A 25,678-nucleotide genomic window follows, 5' to 3' on the forward strand; every position below is an offset into this window, starting at 1 on the left:
GTTCTCAAAGGCTTTTGGAAATCTATGTCTATGGGGTCCCCTTTGTCCATCCATTTGTTAATTCCTTCAAAGAAGTGCAATAAGTTCATCAGGCATGATCTTCCCTTGCAGAAGCCATATTGGCTTGTTTTCATAAGTTTATGCCTCTCTAGATGCTCCTCGATGCTATCTTTTATCAGTGCTTCCGCCATTTTCCCCGGAACCGAGGTCAGACTTACCAGTTTGTAGTTCCCTGGGTCAACTCTCGATCCCTTTTTAAAGATGGGCGTAACATTGGCTATCTTCCAATCCTCCGGGATCACACCTGTTTTCAGGGATAGATTACAAAACTGTTGTAGTAGTTCTGCTATTGTCTCCTTTAGTTCTTTCAATACTCTAGGGTGGATTCTGTCGGGGCCCGGCGATTTGTCAGTTTTTAATTTTTCTATCTGCCTGTGTACATCCTCAAGGCTTACTTCCATGGATGTTAATTTCTCTGCTTGGTCTCCTTTGAAGATTTGCTCAGGTTCCGGTATGTTGGATGTGTCTTCTTTTGTAAATACTGATGATTTCCGCCACTTCTTTCTCCTCCTTCACCACTCCCTTCCTATCTTCGTCATCCAGTGGTCCCACTTCCTCCCTAGCTGGCTGCTTCCCTTTAACATATCTGAAGAACGGTTTGAAATTTCGTGCTTCCCTGGCTAGCCTCTTCATATTCTCTTCTTAATACTTCCTGTATTCTTTCCAGTTCTCCTCGGTTTTGCCTTTTTTCCATTTCTTGAATGAATTCTTCTTATCCCCTATTGCTTTCTTCACTTCTTTAGTTATCCATGTCGGGTCTTTTGTTTGGCTCTTTTTCACCCTTTTCTGAATCTGGAGATATACCGATTTTTGCGCCTTGCTTACCGTGTCCTTGAATAAAGACTAGGCTTGCTCTACAGTCTGCCATTTCTTTGTGTTGTTCCTGAGTTTCTTCCTTACCATTACCCTCATTGCTTTATAGTTTCCTTTCTTGAAGTTAAAAGTTGTTGCTGTGGTTCTCTCCCTTTGGTATTCCTACTTCAACTTTGAACTTGATCATGTTATGATCACTGTTTCCCAACGGGCCCACTTCTTCCACGTCCTTTGCAGGTCCTCTTAGCCCATTAAGGATTAGATCCAAAGTGGCATTTCCTCGCGTCAGTTCTCTGACAAGCTGATCCATGAAGCAGTCCTGTATAGCTTCCAGGAATCCGGTCTCCCTGCTATGTTGATAAGCTACAATGCCACATACAAAAAGGAAAGGCTATGTTCGGCTGAATCCCTCTCAACCGGGACAGCTACGGATGGACCGTTTTATGGCAAGCTCACCATCTGTTTACGGAGTTGAGTTCCCTGCTTTTACTTCAGAGGAAGGAGCCTCCGGAGTTTCTGGGCTGGAAACATCTCTATCTCCTCCGTTTTCCCTGCCTCCACCGCATCCAATGTCAGAATTCAGCGACGCTGCAGCATCTCCACCCCAGGATGGGTTGAGATTGACTCGCAGAGAGGGAGCTGACCTGCAGGCTGACGTCGATGTTGGAACTATTCAGGGAGCGATTGGAACGAGCTCCCCCACGGTGGTTACTTTGGAGGGAGTTTGGAGTGTTTTACAAAGGCTGGAAGTGGCAGTTACGAAATCAACACTGGAATTTTCAACGGTTGTGAGTAAAATAGATGATTTGACTAAGTCTGTGGAATCCATAAGGAATGATACAACAAATAGACTTGATCAGGTGGACAAAGAGATATCATCTCTTCAGAATTTAACTGGGAACTTGCCAAAAGATAAACTTTTTATTCATAGAAAAATTGAACAAATTGAAAACTTTAACAGAAGGTTGAACCTTAGATTGTTAAATTTTCCTAAGGCTACAGAAGTAACACCGGGCGACATGCCTAAAAAATATTTGTCTGAAGTATTAACATTTCCATTTGAAACAATGCATTTCATTAATCGTATCTATTATCTTCCTGAAAAAAAAAAAAAAAAAAGAAACTCCAATCAACCTGAAGCCGAAAAACTACAATCCTTGGATATTACTAACCTCTCAGATTTACTGGAAAAATCTTTAGAAATTCAATCTCGTCCTACCCTTCTTGTCTCGTTTGTTTTTGAACAGGACCTAAACTCTGTGATGCATATGTTTTTTTGTTTTTCTTAAGCTTTGTTTCTTGGGCAGAGAATTTGGTCTATCCAGATGTGACTAAATCTACTCAGGATCGAAGGAAAATTATTCCTAAGCATGAGACAAGAGGTTAAGGTACTAGGGGCCTCTTTTTTTGTTGAGTTACCCATGTAAATGCTGTGTAAAGTATGCAGGGACTAAATATACCTTCTTTGCCCCTGATCAGCTTAAAGCCTTTGTAGATACTAAGAAACTGCTCCATTAATTCAGGGATAATAATTAAATTGCAGATGTCGTTATAACCCGTTAAGCATATGCCTTAATTCAATGTATACCTTTATTTGATCTCCTTATCTCTTGGGTTCCCCCTTAACTTTTATTCTGGTCTAAGGAAGAGTTTACATTTATTATTTTTGGACTGTAAATTTCTACTATTTGTTAATTCTTTATTCTCTGTATTTCCAGAACAAGTGGATGCTTGTAATTATATTGGTAAAATCAATAAAAATAAAAAATATATTGTGTGTACTAGTGTTTAAGCCCGTTACATTAACGGGTGCTAGAATAGATGTGTAGACTTTAGCCCAATAGGGTGCTGAGGCGTTTCTTTCTTTTTCTTTCTTTCTCCCTGTCCCACTGTCTTCTGTGTGTCTATCTTTCTGTCTCCCTGCCCCCTGTCTGTCTCTCTTTCTGTGTCCCCTGCTCTGCAAGGATTTCATTTCCTTTCCAGTTGGTTGGGAGGGAGGATTCGGCTTTTTTTGCATTTTCCAGCTGGGGCAATTGCAGAGATAGATAAGATGCGTCCTTGAGATGAGGCAAGATGTCCGATCGCAGTTCTCCTCCCTTTTACCTCCGGCTCCTTGGCTTCCAAGCAAACCTTGTCTTCCCCTCCCCCCCTCGTGCACGCTGTCTCACTCAAACTGTGAATGTTTCTGTCAACTTCGCCCTCACCGGGTCGGTCTCGTTCGCCTCTGCTCCTGGACCCCCTCTGTCACTCCCAAATGGAGGCAGTTTATTCCCTCAGAACATGACCGGTTCTCCTTCCAAATGGTCACGCCCACCTTCCGACCATGGCTGTCTTTCCCTTCCTTCACCCTTACCTTTCGCTCTCAGAAGGCATGGCAGTGTACTGCGCATGCAGAAACACGGATGTACGAAGGCACGGAGTGTCAAGTGTGCATGTGTGCTTATTATTGATAAAATCATTTTCCCTATTTTTGTTGTCTGGTGACCTTATTTTTCTGTGCTTTTAACTATGTTTCCAGGGCCTCCTGCATGCTTCTCCTCTGGTCCTCCTTCCCTCCCGCATCTTCTCCCTTCCTTTTACCTCCCCCCTGTCAAGCAGCACCTCTTCCCTGCTCCCCCTGTCCAGCAGTAGCCCTTCTCCCTTACTTTTGCCTCCCCCTGTCCAGTAGTACCTCTTCTCCCTTCCTTGCTCTCCCTGTCCAGCATCCGCTAGTCCAGGCACCCAGGGGGCTTTTGCCAGGCTTGCCCGCATTGCATTATCGAAGTGAGCCGGCCTAGCAAAGGCCTCGCGGCTGCTTGATGAAACCATGGCTGCTGCTGCTGCTGGTCCGGAGGTGAGAAGAAAAGTCGTCCCAGCAGAGCAGGCAGGAAGTCAGTTGGCATCGGAGATCGGGGTAGAAGACAGGAAATATGCTGAGGCAGGCACAGGTGATCAGAAGCAGGCAAATTGTTGTACTGCGCATGCGTGGCACAATAGCACAAAGCACGGAGTTTAAAGTGTGCATGCACGCTAAGGGTTTTATTATGATAGATATGAAAAATGGATGAAAGAAATTGCATTACAATTAGTATTAAGAACATAAAAATTGCCGCTGCTGGGGTCAGATCAGTGGTCCATCCGTGCCCAGCAGTCTGCTCACCACGGCAGTCCCTCTGGTCAAAGACCAGTGCCCTAACTGAGACTAACCCTACCTGCATACATTCTGGCTCAGCAGGAGTTTGTCTAACTTTGTCTTGAATCCCTGGAGGGTATTTTCCCCTATGACAGCATTCCAGTTTTCTACCACTCTCTGGGTGAAGAAGAACTTCCTTACTTTCATTCGGAATCTATTCCCTTTCAACTTTAGCGAGTGCCCTCTCGTTCTCCTTACCTTGGAGAGGGTGAACAACCTGTCCTTATCTACTAAGTCTATTCTCTTCAGTACCTTGAATGTTTCAATCATGTCCCCTCAATCTTCTCTGTTTTAGGGAGAAGAAGCCCAGTTTCTCTAATCTTGGAGTCAGGGGCGGAGTTTGGCCGGGGGTACTCAGTTGGTATTTGTTAGGCTTAGGGAAAGGTTGAGAAACACTGCTTTATCCCAGGACAAGCAGGCAGCCTATTCTCAACATATGGGTGACATCATCCACGGAGCCCGGATGCAGACAACAGACTTGCTTGTAGAAATGTAGACATTTTGAGTCAGTCGCACCACGCATGCGCGAGTGCCTTCCCGCCCAGCACAGGGTGAGTCTACTCAGTTCTCAGTTTTCCTAGGAGCCGAGAAGTCCATTTTTGACACTCTGCCCTAAGCTTCGTTACTTCGTGCCTTCTTTTTGTCACGAATTGCTGTTACCTTATTTTATTTCAGTTAAAAAAAAGAGACTTTTTTTATTCGTTCGACTGGCTGGGCAGGCCGCTCAGCCGCAGCCTACGGGCTTCGAGTTTGCTGCAGCTATTTTCCCTCCTATATCCCGGCCAGCAACGGGCTTCAAGTTTAGCCAGTGCCAGCATGCGATTTCCCTCACAGACCCACGCTGTTGGTGCCTCAAGTGCCTCAGTCCTGACCATAATCCTAAGTTGTGCTAGCGCTATGCTACTCTTCAACCTCGAGCCCTTAAACATCATCGGATTTTAGTGGAGAAACTTTTTGGGATGGACTCGACCTCGAGCACTGCCTTGGTCCCAGATTCCCCGACTCCGACCTCGAGCCTCATCAGATCTTCCTCGTTTGGGACATCTCTGACCTTGAGTAAACCTGCTGTCTCTTCCCCTGAGCTTCCCCTTGTGCTTAGGTCAGAAACCTAAGCACAAGTTTCCAGCGGTGGTCCTCAAGCTTTCCAAGACTTCTAAGTCGAAGCACATCTCCACTGCCACCTTCGAGCCTGTAGCCTCAGCAAGTGGTCCGGTTTCAGACATGGATCTATCTTTGCCGGCTTCTCTTTAGACCATGTTAGAGCAGCAGTTTGTTCAGTTACTGAGCAAATTTGGGCCGATGCTGTCTTCTCTAATCCAGCCTGGGCAATCAGCAGTCTCCTCCGAGGTCGAGTCTCTGCCTATGCCTCGAGCTGAACCTGTACACTCTATGCAAGGAGCAGAGTCTTTGCGAGTGTCTGGTCTGGCATCTGCGCACTCTATGCAAGGAGTAGATTCTTTGCGAGTGCCTTGATAGGAATCCTCACACTCCATACAAGGAGCAGAGTCTTTGGGAGTGCTTCAAGATTCCTCCATCAAACCTCCTGAGTTTCAATCTACTGCTTCTAGCCCTATCCATTCACCGGTAGCATTGCCTACTTCCATCTCTAGGGTGAAGTCTCCTCGATCTTCGAGACCTGCTTCCACACACCACTCTCGTCGTCAATCGAGGCCTTCATTGATGCATCCATCCAGGCATAGGTCTTCTTCCAAAGAGCAACCTTCTTCGTCTAGGCCTCATTCCAGACCTTCCAGCTCTTCCAAATCACCAACTCCTCGATCGAAGTCTCCACTTCCAGACCTCGATGACTCAGCTGCTTCCATTGCCTCATCCAAGTCTCCATATTCTTTTGGTCATTTCTCCAGAGAGGCTTCGCCTCCAACCCAGGCCACCTCAAGGTCATTGAGTCCTTCTCAGGGCAAGGCCTTGGCAGATCAGCCAGATGGCTGATGATCTAGAACTTCAATTAGATGCTGGTTTTAAGTACTCCTAGGAGTATCTCGAGGTCATGCATCTCCCTCAACCTCCTGCAGAGTCACTTAAGCTTCCTCTTCATAAGCTTTTGTCTCAGACTTTCACACGCTGCCTGGAGACACCTTATATGCTGTTCCAGGCAAATTGGACTCCAGGTATAGAACTCTGCATTGTAAAGGATTTGAGAATTCACAGTTGTCTCACCAATCCCTTCTGGTGGAGTCCTCCTTAAAAAGATCCCATGCTTCCAGAGTCTATGCTACTGTTCCTACTGAAAGGAGGGGAAACTATGTTCAGGTTAGGACGTTGTCTTTATCAAAATGCTATGATGTCCTCCAAAGTCCTTTATTATAATTTTAACTTCGTTACTTATCTCAAGTTCTTCATTGATCTCCTTCCCAAATTTCTCAATTACCTGGATACACAGAAGCACTTCGAATTCAAAGAAGTTATTTCTATTCTGTCACAACTCAAATTGCATCTTCTTCAGTCCTCTTATGATACCTTTGAATTGTCAGCCAGGGCCACTGCTTTCTCTGTAGCAATGCGTCTCTTGGCCTGGCTTCACACCATTGACATGGACCCTAATCTTCAGGACCGCCTGGCTAACATCCCTTGTGCAGGCAATGACCTCTTTGATGAATCCATAGAAGCAGCCACTAAGAAATTGTCTGAACATGAAAAATATTTTGCTTCCATTGTCAGACCAAAGCCTAAGCCAGCTCCTGTGAAACCTTCACATCCTCCTCCAATTTTCCAGAAGTGTTATACTCCGAGGAAGGCTCATTACAATCGAACACCTCCCAAGAAACAACAGCAACAGAAGCAACAGAAACCTCAGCCTTCTGCTGCACCTAAAACTGTGCAGCCTTTTTGACTGTTTAAAACAGAGCATAACTTCCATTGTTCTGTCTCTTTCCCCCATAGGAGGTCATCTCCATCATTTTTATCACTGATGGGAGACCATTGCATCCGACCTCTGGGTGCTGTCAATCATCAAGGAAGGATTCTCTCTTCATTGCAATCAGGTTCCACCAGAGCTTCCTCCAAGAGAGTATCCTTCCAGTCCATCCCAGACCGCCCTTCTTCTTCAGGAAACTCAAGCTCTGCTTTGTCTCCGTGCCATCGAACCAGTTCCTTTGGAACAGCAAAACAGAGGGTTTTACTCCCATTACTTCCTAGTTCCGAAGAAGAAGGGCGATCTGCGACTCATTCTGGATCTCAAGGCTCTCAACAAATTTTTGATCAAAGAAAAATTTTTCATGTTATTCCTGGCGCCCCTATACTCCCTTCTAGATCAGAATGATTGGTTATGTTTTCTAGATCTCAAGGAGGCGTATACCCACATTCCCATTCATCCGGCCTCCCATCAATATCTAAGATTTTGGGTGGGGAAGCTGCATTACCAATAAAGAGTGCTACCCTTTGGCCTTGCTTCATCTCCCCAAGTGGTTACCAAGTGCCTGGTGGTGGTAGCAGCAGCTCTAAGGAACCATGGTCTTCAGGTGTTCCCCTACCTAGGCGATTGGCTCATCAAGGATTCAACATCTCAGGGGTTATTGTAGCGACCCAACGGACTACGTGCTTGGGATCGAAATCAACTTTCCCAAATCCCAACTTTAGCCCTCTCAGAATCTACAGTTCATCAGAGCTGTTCTGGACACTATCCAACTAAGAGCATTCCTTCTTCAACAACATCTGGATGCTCTTCTTCAACTCTGTCATGCAGTGTCTTCTCGCTGTTCAATCTCAGCAAGACACATGATGATTGTCCTAGGTCACATGGCCTATACAGTGCACGGGACTCCTTTTGCCAGACTTCACCTCCGAATTCTTCAGTGGACTCTGGCATCTCAGTGGACGCAGGCTTGCGAACCACTCTCTCGACACATTACAGTCACTCCTTCATTGAGACAGTCTCTCCGCAGGTGGATGCTCTCTTCCAATCTCTCCAGAGGCTTTTTGATTCAAGCGCCCCCTCATCAGAAGTTCCTCATGAGATATTCCTCGACCTATGCTTGGGGGGCTCATCTCGAAGGTCTCCGTATTCAAGGCTACTGGACTAGTATGGATTGTCAGTGTCACATCAATCTATTGGAACTCAGAGCAATCTTCAATGCTCTCAAAGAATCATCTTCTTCACGACCAGGTAGTCTTCATTCGGATGGACAACCAAATCGCCATGTACTATGTCAACAAACGGGGGGACAAGAACTCCCTCCCTTTGTCAAGAAGCTCTGAAGGTTTGGGACTGGGCAATCCTCCACAACACCTTCGTCAAAGCTATCTACATCCAAGGGGCGAAAAAGTGTTTGGTGGACAAATTGAGTCGTCTTCTGCAACCTCATGAATGGACACTCAATTCCTCGCCTCTTCATCACATTTTTTCGCACTGGGGAACGCCTCAGATAGATCTCTTTGCATCTCCCCCCAACCACAAATTGCCTCAGTTCTGCTCCAGGATATATTCTCCTCATCACCTCGAAGCAGATGCTTTTCTACTGGAATGGACAAATCTTTTTCTGTATGCATTCCCTCTCATTCTCAAGACTCTTGTCAAGTTGAAAAACGATCATAACACCATGATTCTGATAGCTTCTCGGTGGCCGAGATAACCTTGGTACTAAGTTGAAAAACGATCATAACACCATGATTCTGATAGCTTCTCGGTGGCCGAGATAACCTTGGTACTTCTTTCTACTTCAACTCAGCAGCAGGGATCCTCTACTTCTACCAGTTTTTCCGTCTCTGCTTACACAGAGTCAAGGATCTCTACTTCATCCCAATCTGCAGTCTCTTCACTTGACAGGTTGGTACCTCTCAACATAACTCCTCTTCAGTTTTCTCAACCTGTAAGAGACATTTTAGAGGCTTCTAGAAAGTCTGCCACTAGACCAGTGGTTCCCAACCCTGTCCTTGAGGACCACCAGGCCATTCGGGTTTTCAGGCTAGCCCTAATGAATATGCATGTGAGAGATTTGCATATAATGGAAGTGATAGGCATGCAAATCTGCTTCATGCATATTCATTAGGGCTAGCCTGAAAACCTGATTGGCCTGGTGGTCCTCCAGGACAGGGTTGGGAACCACTGCACTAGACAATGCTACCACCAAAAATGGACTAGATTTTCTACGTGGTGCATCTCTCACGATAAGGAGCTTCAAGATTCCTCCTTATCTTCTGTTTTAGATTATCGTTCACACTTATCCACCTCTGGCCTCAAGTCTACATCGATCCAAGTCCATCTCAGTGCAATTGCTGCTTTCCATCAGCCTATTGAAGGGAATCCCCTCTCTGCTCATCCGGTGGTTTCCAGATTCATGAAAGGACTTTTCAATGTCAAACCTCCTCCAGTGGTTTGGGATCTCAATGTTGTTCTTTCTCAATTGATGAAGCCTCCATTTGAACCAATGTCTACGGCTCATCTTAAGTATCTTACTTGGAAAGTGGTTTTTCTCATTGCCCTCACATCTGCTTGAAGAGTAAGTGAGCTGCAAGCATTAGTTGCTGATCCACCTTTCACAGTTTTCCATCATGGCAAGGTGGTCCTCCGTACTCATTCTAAATTCTTACCTAAAGTGGTTTCAGAATTTCATCTCAACCAATCTATTGTACTTTCAGTGTTTTTTCCAAGACCTCATTCTCCTCCTGGAGAATCGGCTCTTCATACTCTGGACTGTAAACGTGCTTTGGCCTTCTACTTAGAACCCACCAGACCACACAGAACTGCTCCTCAACTTTTTGTCTCCTTCGATCCAAACAAGTTGGGACCTCCAATCTCTAAGCATACCACTTCCAACTAGATGGCTGCTTGTATCTCTTCCTGATATGCCCAGGCTGGGCTACAACTACAGAGTTGAGTCACAGCCCACAAAGTCAGAGCCATGGCAGCTTCAGAAGCTTTCCTCAGATCTACACCTATTGAAGAAATTTGCAAAGCTGCTACCTGGTTCTCGGTTCATACTTTCACCTCTCACTGTTGTCTGGATGTTTTCTCCAGACGGGATGGCCATTTTGGCCAGAGAGTATTACAAAATTTATTCTCCTAAGTTGCCAATGCTCCCACCATCCCATTCTGGTTAGCTTGGAGGTCACCCATATATTGAGAATAGGCTGCCTGCTTGTCCTGGGATAAAGTAACAGTTATTATCCAGGGACAGCAGGCAGCTATTCTCACAACCCATCCACCTCCCCTGGTTGGCTTCTCTGCTAGCTATCTGAGATTCGCCCTGTGCTGGGTGGGAAGGCACTCGCACATGCACTTTGCGGCTGACTCGAAACTTCTACGTTTCTACAAGCAAGTCTGCTTGCGAGGCTGTCCACATCTGGGCTCCGTGGATGACGTCACCCATATGTTGAGAATAGCTGTCTGCTGTCCCTGGATAACAACTGTTACGGTAAGTGACTGTGCTTTAGATCACCACCTGATATTCAACAAGCTTTACATTCCCTTCCTCCACACAGTACCTTACATGACTCATGCTTAATTCAGACATATCATCCATTGCTGTTGGACTTCACTCCATTTAATTCCCCTCAAAGGCATATCGCTCTACCTCCATAAGGGACTCATCCTCTGAAGCAGGATAGATACTTTCGTCCTGAGCAGCTTTTGTCCAGCTCTGCTCAGAGAACCCTTTCCTTCCAGCTAGCTTCCGCCTAGGACAGGGGTGTCAAACTCATTCACATAAGGGGCCAAAATCTAAAACACAGGCTAAGTCCTGGGCCCAATTGTTTATTAAAATACTTTGTCTTAGTAGAAGTATAGATCCTTCCTCACCCTGAGACACCATTCCAGTGATTCACCTGGTTATTTTCACCTCATAGATGTTACTATACTTAATCCCAACTTTATTCAAATAGTCATTCTAGGCATAAGTGGCGGAATGCTTTTTTGTTTGGGGGGTGCCTGAAAGTTCTGCCCCAGACCCTGCCCCCATAAAAGTATTATTTTTTTATTTAAAAAAATGTATATACATAAGAATATAAGCAGTGCCTCTGCTGGGTCAGACCAGAGGTCCATCATACCCAGCAGTCCGCTCACGCGGCGGCCCATCAGGTCCAGGATCTGTATAGTAATCCTCTATCTATACCCTTCAATCCCCTTTTCCTTCAGGAAATCATCTAATCCCTTCTTGAACCCCAATACCGTACTCTCTCCTATCACACAAGGCAGTGGCTGCTGCCAGAAGGATACTGGGCTGTATAAAGAGAGGCATAGCCAGTAGAAGGAAGAAGGTGTTGATGCCCCTGTACAGGTCATTGGTGAGGCCCCACTTGGAGTATTGTGTTCAGTTTTGGAGACCGTATCTGGCAAATGACATAAGAAGACTTGAGGTGGTCCAGAGGAGGGCGATGAAAATGATAGGAGGCTTGCGCCAGAAGATGTATGAGGAGAGACTGGAAGCTATGAATATGTATACCCTAGAGAAAAGGAAGGACAGGGGAGATATGATTCAGACATTCAAATACTTGAAGGGTATTAACGTAGAACAAAATATTTTCCAGAGAAAGGAAAATGGTAAAACCAGAGGATATAATTTGAGGTTGAGGGGTGGTAGATTTAAAGGCAATGTTAGGAAATTCTACTTTACGGAGAAGGGTGATTGATGCCTAGAATGCACTCCTGAGAGAGGTGGTGGAGAGTAAAACTGTGACTGAGTTCAAAGAAGCGTGGGATGAACACAGAGGATCTAGATTCAGAAATAATATTAAATATTGAACTAAGGCCAGTACTGGGCAGACTTGCACGGTCTGTGTCTGTGTATGGCCGTTTGGTGGGGGATGGGCTGGGGAGGGCTTCAGTGGCTGGGAGGGTGTAGATGGGCTGGAGTAAGTTTTAACGGAGATTTCGGCAGTTGGAACCCAAGCACAGTACCGGGTAGAGCTTTGGATTCTTGCCCAGAAATAGCTAAGAAAAAAATTAAAAAATTTTAAATTGAATCAGGTTGGGCAGACTGGATGGACCATTCGGGTCTTTATCTGCTGTCATAGAAACATAGAAAATGATGACAGAAAAGGGCCATAGCCCATCAAGTCTGCCCACTCTATCAACCCTCCCCAAGCTGCCCTCCTCTACGCTACCCTCGTAGGGATCCGACCCTCTACGCTATCCTCATAGGGATCCGACGTGGGCATCCCATTTATTCTTAAAATCTACTATGTTATGTTTCTATGTCATACAATATAATCTTATTAACAACACATAATGGTTAACCGCAAAATTAAAGTACAAAAAGCACACTGTAAGCTTCTCAACATTCATTCCTACCAGAACACAGATAACCTTTATGCAAATATGGAACCACAAACAAAAAGTACTAATATATACAAATGAAACCCTAAGATGCAAGACTCTGTATGCAGTACAACCCCAGAGAAATAGAAACAAATGCATTTCTTCCTGAATAATGCAAAATGTAGACAGCAGATGTAAATTCTCAAAACTGATACAATTCAATCACTAAATTGAAAATAAAATCATTTCCCCTACTTTTGTTGTTTGTTGGGTTCGAATCACCTTTTCCCAGTCTCTAGCTGCACTTCTGTGTTTCCCTGTGAAATTCATTCACTAAAAGGATCTAGTTCCCTCTAGATATTTTCACAGCCACTTTTGTGTTCAGCAGTCAAGAATGATGCAGGGAAAACATTTGTCCCTTTCCCCACCAGCTCAGTCCCTGTCCCCACAAGCCATCTGATCCCATTCCCGCACACCTCGAATAGTTCTGATTTTATACTGAACTTATTTTGTTCAAGTATAAAATGAAACCATATTCTGTACAATTGTTATTTTATAAACACAAATACACAGCAAGGATCAACAAAACCCCTGTCTCTCCTCTTCTTCACAAATATCCCTTCCACTCTCGAGAAAACTGAATAAGCCCAGAAGTGATGGCTTCTGGGTCAGCCATGTGCAGTGTGCAAAAGCCGCTGCGCGCATCCCAGCAAATAAGTTCTGCTGAAGACAGGCAGGAGAAACCCAGCTGGAAGGAGGACATTTGAGGTAACTAGGATCCCCGGCTATCCCAAAAGGCTTCCCTACAACATCAGTTCTGACATCGGAGGGATGCCTTCTGGGTCAGCTTCGGCGGAAGGGGGTCTGTTTATAAATGGAATTTTCTGCAGAAAATATATTGGGTGCGAGGGTGGGGGAATGTTCGACCCGCGATAGGGAGGGAGGGTGGCTGCTGCCTGAACAGCTGCATGGCAGAAGGCTGCTTCGGGACTTCCCTTGCTGGCTTTGCATGTGTGAGAGTCACTCTTACAATGATTCATTAGCAGGATCGGACGGGGATTACGACAATCCTCCACTGAAATCATTTGTATGCAAACTTGTTTGAGCATTAGTTGCACTTTTGGAATTGGCCAAAAATTGGGCCGCAATGGTCTTACCAACCCTGTTTAGTGCATCTAGGCCTAAGTTTATTGAATAACAGATAAATACAGTTACAAGTGTTACTATAAATTCATGCTAATTAACACCTGTTAACTCCAATTACTGGTGAGAAGTGTTTGTTTTATTAACATTTGATATACTACTTAAGCATATTACAGATCTAAGCGGTTTACAATAAAATACAGATACTTAGTACTTCCCTATCTGTCCCGAAGGCTCACAATCTAGCTAAAGTACCTGAGTAAACAATTATTAAAATAAAAAAAGATATTAAAAAATTCCAAGAATTGTGAGGGAAAGGTACAATTCAAATAATTAAAAAAAGAAAAAGATAAAGGAATAAAATGAAAATATACAAATAAGTTTAAGAGATTGGAGATTGAGCAAAATAATTTCCAATCTGGTGCTTAGCACCAATTGCCATCTCATTCACCAATTGTTACTTTGTATAACTAACTGTAATCTGTAATTTCTACATGCACAATCTTGAACAACAAGGGGCTCATAAGCAAAACTTTAAAACATCCAAACGCTAGCCTACGTCAGCACTTGGACATCCAGGTACCAATACATTGGTCAACAAGCTTTTTGCTACTTGAGTTCTGCTGACTCTAAATCTGAAAACAGATTTTGTCTATCACATCCTGTTTTTAAGTTATCCGTCAAGTTTGTGTTTATTTCATTTTCGTCATAACGCTACCGTGAAGCATCGGTATTTTACTGTTTCTGTAACACAATATTGCATTTTAGGACAGCTCATCGATCACATATACCAATAATTTGAAAGTTTATACTAAAAAGTGATTCTGCTGCTTTTTCTACCTGTGAATCTTTGTTTTGTTTGTTTTTGTCTAAGATATTATAATTATTATGAACATATGAGGCTGTGTTAACCATCCTGATAATTTCTGTTATGTCTGCGGACAATTTACTGCACAAGATCAGCAAAAGAATCTGTCCAACAGATTTCAAAGTGCGTACAAACATTATTTTGACTGTAAAGTTGGTGACCAAGATAAAACGTGTGCACCTCATGTGTGCTGCACTGTCTGCTATTCCGGATTAACACAGTGGCTGAATGGGAAACAGAAGAAGATGCCTTTCACTTTACCCATGGTGTGGCGTGAACCAACAAATCATCACTCAGACTGTTATTTTTGCATGACAAAAATTGCTGAATTTACAAAGAGGAATAAATAAAAATTTGTGTATCTTGATTGCCCATCAGCAATTAAACCCGTTTCTCATGACTCGGAGAATCCAGTTCCAATTTCTCCTTCCACATCTGCAGCTCGATGTGCTGAAAGTTCAGATGAAGAATGTGCTTTTGCTGCTGTGAAGGAGTTGTATGAATCTGAAGGGGATAAGAACATAAGAATTGTCGCTGCTGGTTCAGACCAGGGGTCCATCTTGCCCAGTAGTCCGCTCCCACGGCAGCCCTTAGGTCAAAGACCAGTGCCCTAACTGAGCCTAGCCTTACCTGCATACGTTCTGGTTTAGCAAGAACTTGTCTAACTTTGTCTTGAATCCCTAGAGGGTGTTTTCCCCTATAATAGTGTTCCAGTTTTCCACCACTCTCTGGGTGAAGAACTTCTTTACATTTTTACGGGAATCTATCCCCTTTTAACTTTAGAGAGTGCCCTCTCATTCTCCCTATCTTGGAGAGGGTGAACAACCTGTCGTTATCTACTAAGTCTATTCCCTTCATTATCTTGAATGTTTTGATCATGTCTCCTCTCAGTCTTGTCTTTTCAAGGGAGAAGAGGCCTAGTTTCTCTAATCTCTCACTGTATGGCAACTCCTCCAGCCCCTTAACCATTTTAGTCGCTCTTCTCTGGACCCTTTCGAGTAGTACAGTGTCCTTATTCATGTACGGCGACTAGTGCTGGACACAGTATTCCAGGTGAGGGTGTACCATGGCCCGGTACAGCAGCATGATAACCTTCTCCAATCTGTTAGTGATCCCCTTCTTAATAATTCCTAGCATTCTGTTCGTCTTTTTTGCCACCGCCGCACATTGCACGGATGACTTCATCGACTTGTCGACCAGTACTCCCAAGTCTTTTTCCTGGGAGGTCTCTCCGAGTACTGCACCGGACTTCCTGTATTTGTGTATAAGATATTTGTTACCGACATGCATCACCTTACACTTGTCCACGTTAAATAACCTCACCTACTAAATTATGAAGATCTTAATGATCTGGTTAGAGACTTCTCACTGTCAAAGGAGAAAGCAGAATTGGGTTCAAGTTTCAAGTTTATTATATTGTTTGATTAAACGCTTTTCCAATTTCAGAGCGTTTTACATAAATAAAATAGAGTTTAAAATGGACTCACTTATACAATTACTATTCTTCTAAACAAACTGGGTAACAACATTAAACAGGAAGACAACTGATAACAATGGGAAGGTGGGGAGGAAATACAATATTTGTTAAAAGATTACATAAAAGGGAAACATATTAGGGAGATAAGGGGATAAGATGATAGACCGAAAAAAGGTCAAGAAGAAAGAGAATAATCTGTCAATTAAAGGCTTCTTTAAAAAGAAGACACTTTAGGTTCTTTTTGAATATTTGTAAGTCTTGTTCTAATCTTAAATATAAAGGAAGAGAGTTCCATAACATTGGTGCCGTAACGGAGAAAATGGAAGCACGGCGGGTTCCGATAACTTTTAGAGAGGGAACATTTAAAGTACATTGTGAAGCTGATCTGAGCGCTCTGGATGAACTGTATGGAATTAAGAGCCTATCTATGAAAGCCGGAGTATTAGATTTTAATGTCTTAAAGACTAAAAGAGCTATTTTGTAAGTAATCCTGTAAGATATAGGCAACCAATGAGCACTTTGTAATAAAGGTGTGACGTGATCGAACTTTTTTGAACCTGAAATAATCTTTATTGCAGTATTTTGAACAAGTTGAAGACGCCTTATATCTTTTTGGTAAACCCCTTTTAATAAGGAGTTACAATAATCTAATTTTGAGATAACTAACGAGTGGATCAGTGTATTAAGAGAAAATGAATCAAGAAGGGGAGCAAGTGAACGGATCATTCTTAATCTGTAAAAACAGTTTTTGACCATTGCACTGATATGTTCTCGGAAAGTGAGATTGTTATCTATTAAGACCCCCAAGATTTTGGTTTTAGTGGTCTGATTGAGTGGTTTATTATCAACTATAATTGGACTTGTAAGTTGAACTCCTTCTTTCCCTGAAAAGAGCACAGTTGTGGTTTTATTGATACTTAAGGAGAGTTGATTTTTGTTTAACCATTCATGAATTTTTGCTAACTTATTATTAATTTCTGTTATGTCCTGCAAACTATTAGGATCAAGGGTGTGAAGAAGTTGGAAATCATCTGCATAGGCATATACTGTGAAGCCTATGGATTGACATAATGTTAATAATGGGGCCAAGTAGATATTAAACAATAATGGTGAAAGTATGGACCCTTGTGGTATTCCATATTTACTATGATATGGCTTAGAAAAGGAATTTTTAAAGAAAACATTAGAAGATCTATCTGTAAAGTAAGAACGGAACCATTCGTATACTTGATCTGTGAGACCTATAGAAGAAAGGCGATGGAGTAATAGACAATGATCGATTGTATCGAATGCAGCGGCTAAGTCAAGAGATATAAGAATAACAGATTTATGTTGATCCAGAAAATAGTGAATAGTTGTAACCAGGCCTAATAATGAATGTTCAGTTGAATGATTTTTACGAAATCCAGTTTGATTCGGGTGTAATACCTGAGTTTTGTCAATAAAATCTGATAATTGTTGAAATACTACTTTTTCAGTGATTTTGGCTAAAAATGGAAGATTCGAAATTGGACGATAGTTGGAGCAATCTGCCAAACTGGTTTTGATATCCTTGATGATGGGAAGTAGAACAGAATGCTTCCAATCCATTGGAACTGATGAGGTGGACAGACTTGTATGTATAATTTGAAGGATAGCTGGACCAAATATAGAGAAGTAACGTTTGAGAAGAAAAGGTGGAAAGGATTCAGATATAGACCCTTTAAGTTTTAGACCTTGAAATAGCTGTTTTATATCTGTTAAAGATGGTAGGGTAAAGTTGGAACAAGTGGCATGTAGGGACCTGGTTTTTAATTTTTGATCTTCGTCTAAATCTAGGTTATCCGTGAAATCTTTGAGTGTAGATACACTAGTATTATTAGTTATGTTTGCTCTTATTGATATTATTTTGGTATGAAAAAAGTTGGCTAAACAGTTAGCAGAAGGGGTATCAGTTGGAGAAATGATAGGTTTATGTTTAAAAATTGTTAGTTGTTTTAACAATTTAAAAAGCGCTGAGGAGTTCTTTGTCATGGAGATTTTTTGAGTGTAATATTGTCTCTTTGTTTTGTTGATCATTTCACGGTAATGATGTGATTGTTGTTTATAAGTGTCTTGATTGATTTGAGTTGGATTTTTGCGCCATTTACGTTCGATTGATCGCAGTTGTCGTTTTAATAACGCAAGGGAGGAATTGTACCAAGGGTTTTTCTGCTTCTTGGGAGTGATAGTTTGTAATTTTATAGGAGCTAGTTTGTCGAGAAGTGATTGACAATTATTGTTCCACATGAGTAGTTGATCATTTATTGATAAAGATTTAAAGTTGTCTAAATCATTTATTGGTGAAGTGATTAGAGAATCGTCGATTTTTTGAAAATCTCTTATCTTGACTACTTTAGTTAATTGTGGTAAATCGTGGTTATGATTTAGTTTTAAAACTGTTTGAATAATGCTATGATCCGACCATGGAACTTTAAAGGTTTCAGGTACCGAAAAATTAGGAAGTAGTTCCTCTGTTCCTCTGTTCCTGTTGCTTATGCAGTTGGGTTGAAGGAAACGTACGAATTGATGGAGACACTTTTAAAACTCACATGCTATGCAAATCACCAGTGGAACCTCTTTGGTGATCTCAAAGTTGTGCCACTCCTGGGTCTGCAACTGGGCTACATCAAATACATGTGCTTCTTGTGTCTTTGGAATAGTCACGATGATGGCAACCACTACAGGCAGAAACAATGACTAAACCAAGATGAATCCGTCCCTGGCAGATACAATGTGAAGCACCTACTGTTAGTACATCATGAGAAAATCTGTCTTCAGCACTTCACATAAAACTGCTGAAAAATTTTGTCGAAGCGATGTTTAGAAATGGTGATGTGTTTCAGCACCTAAGAAGTATGTACGTTTAGTTTGGAGAAAAGTGAAGCCAAAATTAAAGAAGGTGTTTTTGTTGGACCCAAAATCCGTGAATTCATCCTTGATGATGCCTTCAAACAGAAGCTGAACCCAGCTGAATCTGCAGCATGGGAGACACAGTGCTGATTGCTCAAGATTTTCTTGGTAAAACCCCAAACAGAGAATTATGGTGAGCTTACAGAGAACATACTGACTTAAAATGCACTTCTTACATTCATATCTCGACTTCTTCTCATCTCAACGATGAGCATGGGGAAAATTTTCATCAAAATATCAAGGTGATGGAAAGCAGATATTGGGGAAAGTTCAATTCCAGTATGATGAGAGACTATTGTTAGTTTTTGCAAAGAGAGACAACGAGAGGGTACTGTCTAAAGTTAAAAGGGGATAGATTCCGTACAAATGTAAGGAAGTTCTTCTTCACCCAGAGAGTGGTAGAAAACTGGAACGTTCTTCTGGAGGCTGTTATAGGGGAAAACAGCCTCCAGGGATTCAAGACAAAGTTAGACAAGTTCCTGCTGAACCAGAACGTACGCAGGTAAAGCCAGTCTCAGGGCATTAGTCTTTGACCTAAGGGCCGCCGCAGAAGCGGATTGCTAGGCACGATGGACCACTGATCTGACCCAGCAGCGGCAATGTTCTTATGTTCTTATGTACCGTACAAGCATAAAAGCAAGTGTCTCAAACATTTCTGAACATACTGACATCACTTTTGTGTGAGTTAAGAGAGGCGTAAATATATGCTATAACATGTCTCCTTATTGTCTTTGTGTTTGTTTTCAGAGTAAACTACATAACACAAGTTTGGTGAGACACAGTTCGCAGTATTGTGCCGATATGGCAAACTGTCTAAAAAATCAGTAACGTGTATCTCAGAAACCTGATGTGCTAGCTGAATTTCAATTACAGATCTGAAATAAGCGTCATTAAATTAACTAATAACACTTCTTAAGTTCTCAGTAGCAAATAACTTTTATTTTTGTTAAGCAGTGAATCAAAACCAACTTTCTAGATGTGTAGCAGCACTTCTAAGTTGCTGTGGAACCAGAGAGCAAAGGGGCATGTTAGGAGGTGTGTTATTGGTGGGAATCAGGCAGGCTTCATCCTGGACAAACCCCAGCCATAATCAAAGCTTTTCTAGAGGGAAGGTAGACGCCGATAGTTAGACCTGTTTGAGTTGCTTCCAAGTTCCACTAAGGTGCCCAGACTTGCATGACTCCCCCCCTTTTTACTCCCCCAGTAGTCATGACCCCCTCCCACCAGCCAAAGAACAACAACAAAAAAAAACCATAGGCTTCTGCGGAATCCCCATCAGCTGAGCTGGTTTCAGGGATTCCTGGTGGCTCAGCAATTTTGAACCAGACACGGCCTTCGGCTCCTCCCACTGCATCCCAAGATGCATTGGAAGAGGGATGCCCCATTATTTGTAGCACGTGGCCCTATAGGCAGAAGTAAGTGAGCTTCCCTCCTGCCATTTGCTCTTCTGAAGGTATGGGGGGGTTCCGGGGATGTGGGATAGGGGCCCAGGAATGCTGGGGGTATGTGGGGGGGCAGAGATGTCGGGGAAGATCCAGGATGTTGGGAAGATGTGGAGGAGGTCAGGAGGGGTCCTGGATGTCAGGGGGAGTGGTGTAGGGCTCCGTGGCTCAGTTGATCCTGGCAGGGGGAATCCCCATGAGCTGAGCTGAGAGGAATCCCCAAAACCGGCTCAGCTGATGGGGATTCCTACTGCCGCAATCAAACAAGGTAGTTGGGGGTATGTCTACAAAACTTGCTTTTGTATATTTTTCATGTGGACATTTTTATTTTTGAAAATGGGCAAAAAGGTAGACATCCTAAGAACCAAAACTTATACCTAGCTCATTTTCAAAAATAAAAGATAGACATTTGGCAGGTTTGAAAATGGACATTTTTTCTGCTGGGTTTGTAGACATCTTGCACAAAACGTCCAACCTCAGACTTAGGCACATATTTTATTATGCCCCTTTAAGTGTAAAAATTTGCTTGTGATATTATAGAATTAGGGGGATTATGTTGTGATACACTTAAATTCTAGTATCCTCTGCTGCTTCTGTAAATCATGCACAATTATCAGCCATGTGTAACCACCTTTTCAAATATTTTTGAAAGTCTGTTTAGCTTGTTGTTGACAAGTATACATATTGTTTATGATCATTTCTAGATTAGTTTTACGAAGACTTTACTCTCTCGCTATTAAAATCTGTGATTACCTGCGGTTGTCGGAATTTCAAGGAGTTAGTCGAATATTGGCTCACTGGGCATGCTATAAGGTAGAGTTAGCATTTTTCTCTTTCTCTAAAAAATGTTGTTCTAATAATAATGATGCTCTGCCTAGAAGAAATTAAGTAGGGACACATTTCTATTTTCTACAGGTTCAGCAGAAGGACAAGTCTGATGAAGAGATAGCAAAAGCCATCAATCAAAAGCTGGGCGACACACCGGGTATTTCATACTCTGAGATTGCTGCCAGGGCACATGCCTGTGGAAGAATGGAGCTTGCTATAAAGGTATATGAAAGAAATATGTGAGCATGTGACTTTGCAGGAATTGTTCCGTCGTACTGCTTTATGAAGAACAAAAACAGCCCTGAAAGCATCTTTGTAATCCTTCCATGCTTTTTGTATTTGAAGTGACATATCTTATGGAAAACTAAGGCCTGATTAGTGGAGTAGTGTATTAGCTCTAGGGCATTGGTAGGCAAACTCATTAGTCAAAAGAAAGCATGAAAGCAGTGGCAGCTTGAGGATATTGCTATTGGCTGCAAAGCTTGGAGATTTGGGGTTGCCAGACTGCAGGAAGATGTCTTTAGGTGGCAGGGCTTGGGAATCCCCATAGCTCAAGTATTTGTAAATTGCACTCAGGCGGGGAAAAACTTTGGTGCCCATTCACTAATTTTGGGCTCCAGTCCCTATCCTAAATCAGCTGTATATGACTACACCACTGAATATAGAAATAATTGTGATGCACATATCCCAAAGCTAATATTCCAGTTAATAAATTCAAAATAAAACAATTTTTTCTACCTTGTTGTCTGGATATTTTGTTTTTCCATCATCTTGGTCCCAATTTCTCTTTCTGCTTTTTGTCTATCTTCAACTAATTCTCTTTCCAGTGTCTGCTGTTCATTTTTTTTTTTCTTCTCTTGTTCCATTTCCTCCTTATGCTTGTCTCCAGCATATTGATTTTTCCCTTTCAGCTTTCTTAACTTTTTCTTTTCTTTTTTACCTCTGTCCACTCAAATCTTGCCTTCTTTCTCACCCTTCTTTTTAAATGTGCAGCTACCTCTCAATTCTCCATCTTCTCTCAGTTCCTAGCTCTCATATTTCCCATCTCACTCCTTTCCTAGCCTCTTATTTCCTGCTATCTAAACTAAACTAAACCTGAAGTTTATATATCGCATCCTCTCCATAATTATAGAGCTCGGCACGAACTCCCCATTACCACATTTCTACCACTGTACTCATTGCTCTCTCACTCATTTTGTCATCTCCCTTTTGACCTCATTCACATGGCTCACCACTTTCAGAATCCCCTCCCTCTCTCTACTGGTCAGGCTATAACTCCCTGTCCCTTTCTTTCCATCCCCTTTCTTATCCAAGCTCTCTTCCTTCCTGCCCTCCCATGGGTCTATCTCTCCTCCTCTATCCCCATGGTCCAACATTTTTGCTCCCTCTCTTTTCTGTTTTTCTTCTTCCCTCCCCCCTTGAGGCTGAACAATGAAATGGGGAGGAAAAGATGCTGCACATCTCTGCCCTCCATCCACAGAACTAAAATTTCTCCCTACCTCCCTTCCATTCCCAAATCCAACTTCTCTCCCATTCTCTTCCCAACTGCCTCCCACCCCATCTATCCCCCATGCCTGCCTGCCTGCCTCCCTCCCCCAGGTCTACCAATTCTCTCTCTATCTTCCCAGCAGTTCTCCCTTCAAGTATCTATTTCCCTCTTCCTCCACACCACTCCAGGTCCAACTTCTCTCCCTTCAGACCATTGCCCACCATCTCTAACTCTGTATGTGTGCCCACTTACTCCATGTCTATGGCAGGTATAAATGCATGAGCATAAATGCAGCACTTTAGTATGTATGAATACTGTTCTATAACATTTATATTATTATGGGAGATGCCCATACCACACCTACATTACAGTTGTCCACTATGCAATTTGCATGCTCAGATTATAAAATACTGTTCAGCACCCAACATATGCAAATCTGTAAAATGTGTATGTATAAGTCATAGTATTCTATAATATGAGCATGCAAATGGCACTTACATTGACATTTAGCTACTGACATTATAGAATGAAGGATATGTGTTTCCAACCTTAACACATAATCAACCATTGGTCTGTAACTCTGATGGTCTGGAAATCGAGCAATGCCTAGTTGCTTCCGTGGGTCTGCCATTTTCAATTCAGGATATTTGGGTTGCAGCAAGAAAACCTTCCAAGAGGAAATTCTATGCCTTCAAATGGAAATTGTTTTCTTTCTGGTGTTCCATGCGAGGCAAAAACCATTATGATCTCTCCTTTCATAAAGCCATCCTTAGTGCTGATGGAGCCCTAATTGCCAAAGCATCTCAAATGGAAATTACTTTTCCTACTTACAGCTAACTCAGTCAGAAGGATCCGTGAACTTTAAGCCTTGGTCGTTTTGGTCAGTTAGTACATCACAATAAAGTAGTCTTTTAACTCATGCAAAATGGCCGGCCCCCTTGCTGCAGTCGTCTGCGGGTGGCTGCAGCTCCTCGCATGCAATTCACGGCTGATTCAGAAGCCTTCTCTCTGACGTCATGACGTCAGAGGGAACGCTTCTGACACAGCCGCAGATCGCGCACAAGGAGCCGGCGCTGCCAGCAAGGGAGACGGCCAGAAAACTACCCGCCGGAGGGAGGCACAGAAGGGAGGGAGAAGCTGGGCTGCACAAAACTCTTTGTTGGGCCACACTCTCTAGCAGAGCCACAATCAAGTGTCTAAAGAACCGTAATCAAGTGTCTAAAGAACCGTATGCGGCTCGCGAGCCGCGGTTTACCCACTACTGCTCTAGGGTAAACATATAGGTAATAAAGTGCAATATATAGGGTTATTGAATTACTTTAAGTGACTTTGTTGTCCTTTTGATATCTGTTAATTTTATCAGACCTCATAAATAGATGATCTGTTTTAAATAAGTCTGAAATAGAAAATAGAAAATTCAATTGGATATATGCAAGTGATGAGATGACTATTCTGCTATTTTCTCTAAAGATAAGCAGGGTAATACATTCACACAAGTTGGTGATGTCATTGATTACATCGGTATTTTTATTTTTAAATTTTATTATTTTAGAAGACTACAACAGTGTATTACATTTGTTACAGAAAGAGTATTACAGACCTATTTTCATAAAATACACCAATTCATACAAGAAATTATAAAAAATATTGTTTTACCCACCAAATAATGATATTTCAGAGAATTTTGGAAAGTCTTTTCAGGTTTTTCAAGGCATGCACATACTGTATATATTACAGACTTTCACTATTGCATATGATCTCTTCAGGCCTTTTGTGACTGTGGCAGAAATTGGATGTGACATTTTTTCTGAAGTTTTTGAGAATTTTCTTCACTGTTTTAACTTCCTCTGTTGGCCTCATTTTGCTTCCTTTGATTCCAGAAATATCTTTATCCCAGGGCAAGCAGGCAGCATATTCTCACTGATGGGTGATGTCACCGACGGAGCCCCGGTACAGAGCACTTTAAAAAGTGCATTGCCACTTTAAGAACTTAGAAAGTTTGCGATAGCCCACGCGAGTGCCTTCCCGCCCAACATAGGCGCGCAGTCCCTCAGTTTCTTAGTTTCCACGAAGCTAAGAAGTCACTTATCAACGTCCGTTGATATTTTTTTCGCTGCCTTCCCGCTCACATGGCATTTTTTCTGACTTTTTTGTCAGCTTTCTTTTTCTTTTCTCTTTTGTTTAAAGTTAAAAAAAAAATTTACTTTTTCTCTTTCGCAGTCGCGGCCCGGCGGGGCCTGTTCCATGCCCCAAACCTCGACTTTTGATTTTGCCGAGTCCATTTTTCCATCCATGTCCCATCCGCAAACGGGTTTTAAAAAGTGCAAATGGTGTGCTCGCCCAATTTTTCTCACTGGCCTGCATCGCTGATGCCTCCAGTGTTTAGGGCCAGACCACAGGGCTGATTCGTGCACTCATTGTTTTTCTCTTCAAAAGCGGACCCTCAAAAACTGTCAAATTCAACAACGTTTGAGGTTCGGTCTGGTATGGAGGAAGATTCGGCACTGGTTCTGATATCGGAGTCCACGCCGAAGTCAACGTTACATCACTCGACATCGCTGGAATCCACCTCGGTGTTGCATCCAGTGGGTAAGCAGACTAAGAAGCCTTCCCCCACCCCTTCGGGCCCTCAGGTCACTTCAGTAGTGAGCCAAGTCCTGCAGACCTCGAGGGGCTCTGATTGAGGTAAGCGCCTCGTCATCGGCCTTCTCATCTCCAGAGTGCAGAGCAGCACCAACGGTACTGGCGAAAAAGCCAGCTGTACCGGTACAGACTCTTCAGCAGCAAATTGAAGAAGTGCTGTGAGTCCAGTCATGGGAGCAATTGTAACTCTTACTCCCTGTCATGGCGACACAGGCTCCTCCGGTGCTGGTCCGGTCTGAGCTTTTGTTGTTGGCATCGACCCTTATGGCACTGGTGTCTATTGTCTCGGCACCAGAACGAAAACTTTCATCGGTGCCGACAGGCTTGGTTCAAGGTTCGATGTCGGAGGTAGCTTGACATCGTTCTTCTTCACACACATCTCCCAAGACGAGGTCAGTCAAATCGAGTAAATTATCGAAGAAGATGTAACATCTTGAGCCATCGACACCCGGTTCTCAACGTCGTCTTCCACCAACATGGGACTCAGATCTTTGGGAAGATTCTGAAAAGCCTGTTCTCACTGATGTTGAGGCATCTTCTAATGAAGACTCTCAAGTTCCTTCTTCTCAAGAGCCTGTTCAAAAACCAGATCAGACTTCT

The 25,678-nt window shown here is 42.8% G+C and overlaps 1 protein-coding gene across 3 annotated transcripts in view; it reads left to right on the top strand.

Moving 5' to 3' along the window:
- The window catches only part of VPS16 (VPS16 core subunit of CORVET and HOPS complexes), a 1,150,777-nt gene that overhangs the window by 740,723 nt on the left and 384,376 nt on the right, over window positions 1-25,678 (top strand). For all 3 annotated transcript variants that reach the window (XM_033944752.1, XM_033944754.1, XM_033944753.1), the window contains 2 exons: window positions 20,823-20,931; window positions 21,034-21,168. In XM_033944752.1, the coding sequence (XP_033800643.1) occupies window positions 20,823-20,931; window positions 21,034-21,168 (244 nt within the window). The remainder of the gene's footprint in view (window positions 1-20,822; window positions 20,932-21,033; window positions 21,169-25,678) is intronic.

The sequence above is a fragment of the Geotrypetes seraphini genome, chromosome 5 (genome assembly GCF_902459505.1).
Source record: "Geotrypetes seraphini chromosome 5, aGeoSer1.1, whole genome shotgun sequence".
Classification (NCBI taxonomy): domain Eukaryota; kingdom Metazoa; phylum Chordata; class Amphibia; order Gymnophiona; family Dermophiidae; genus Geotrypetes; species Geotrypetes seraphini.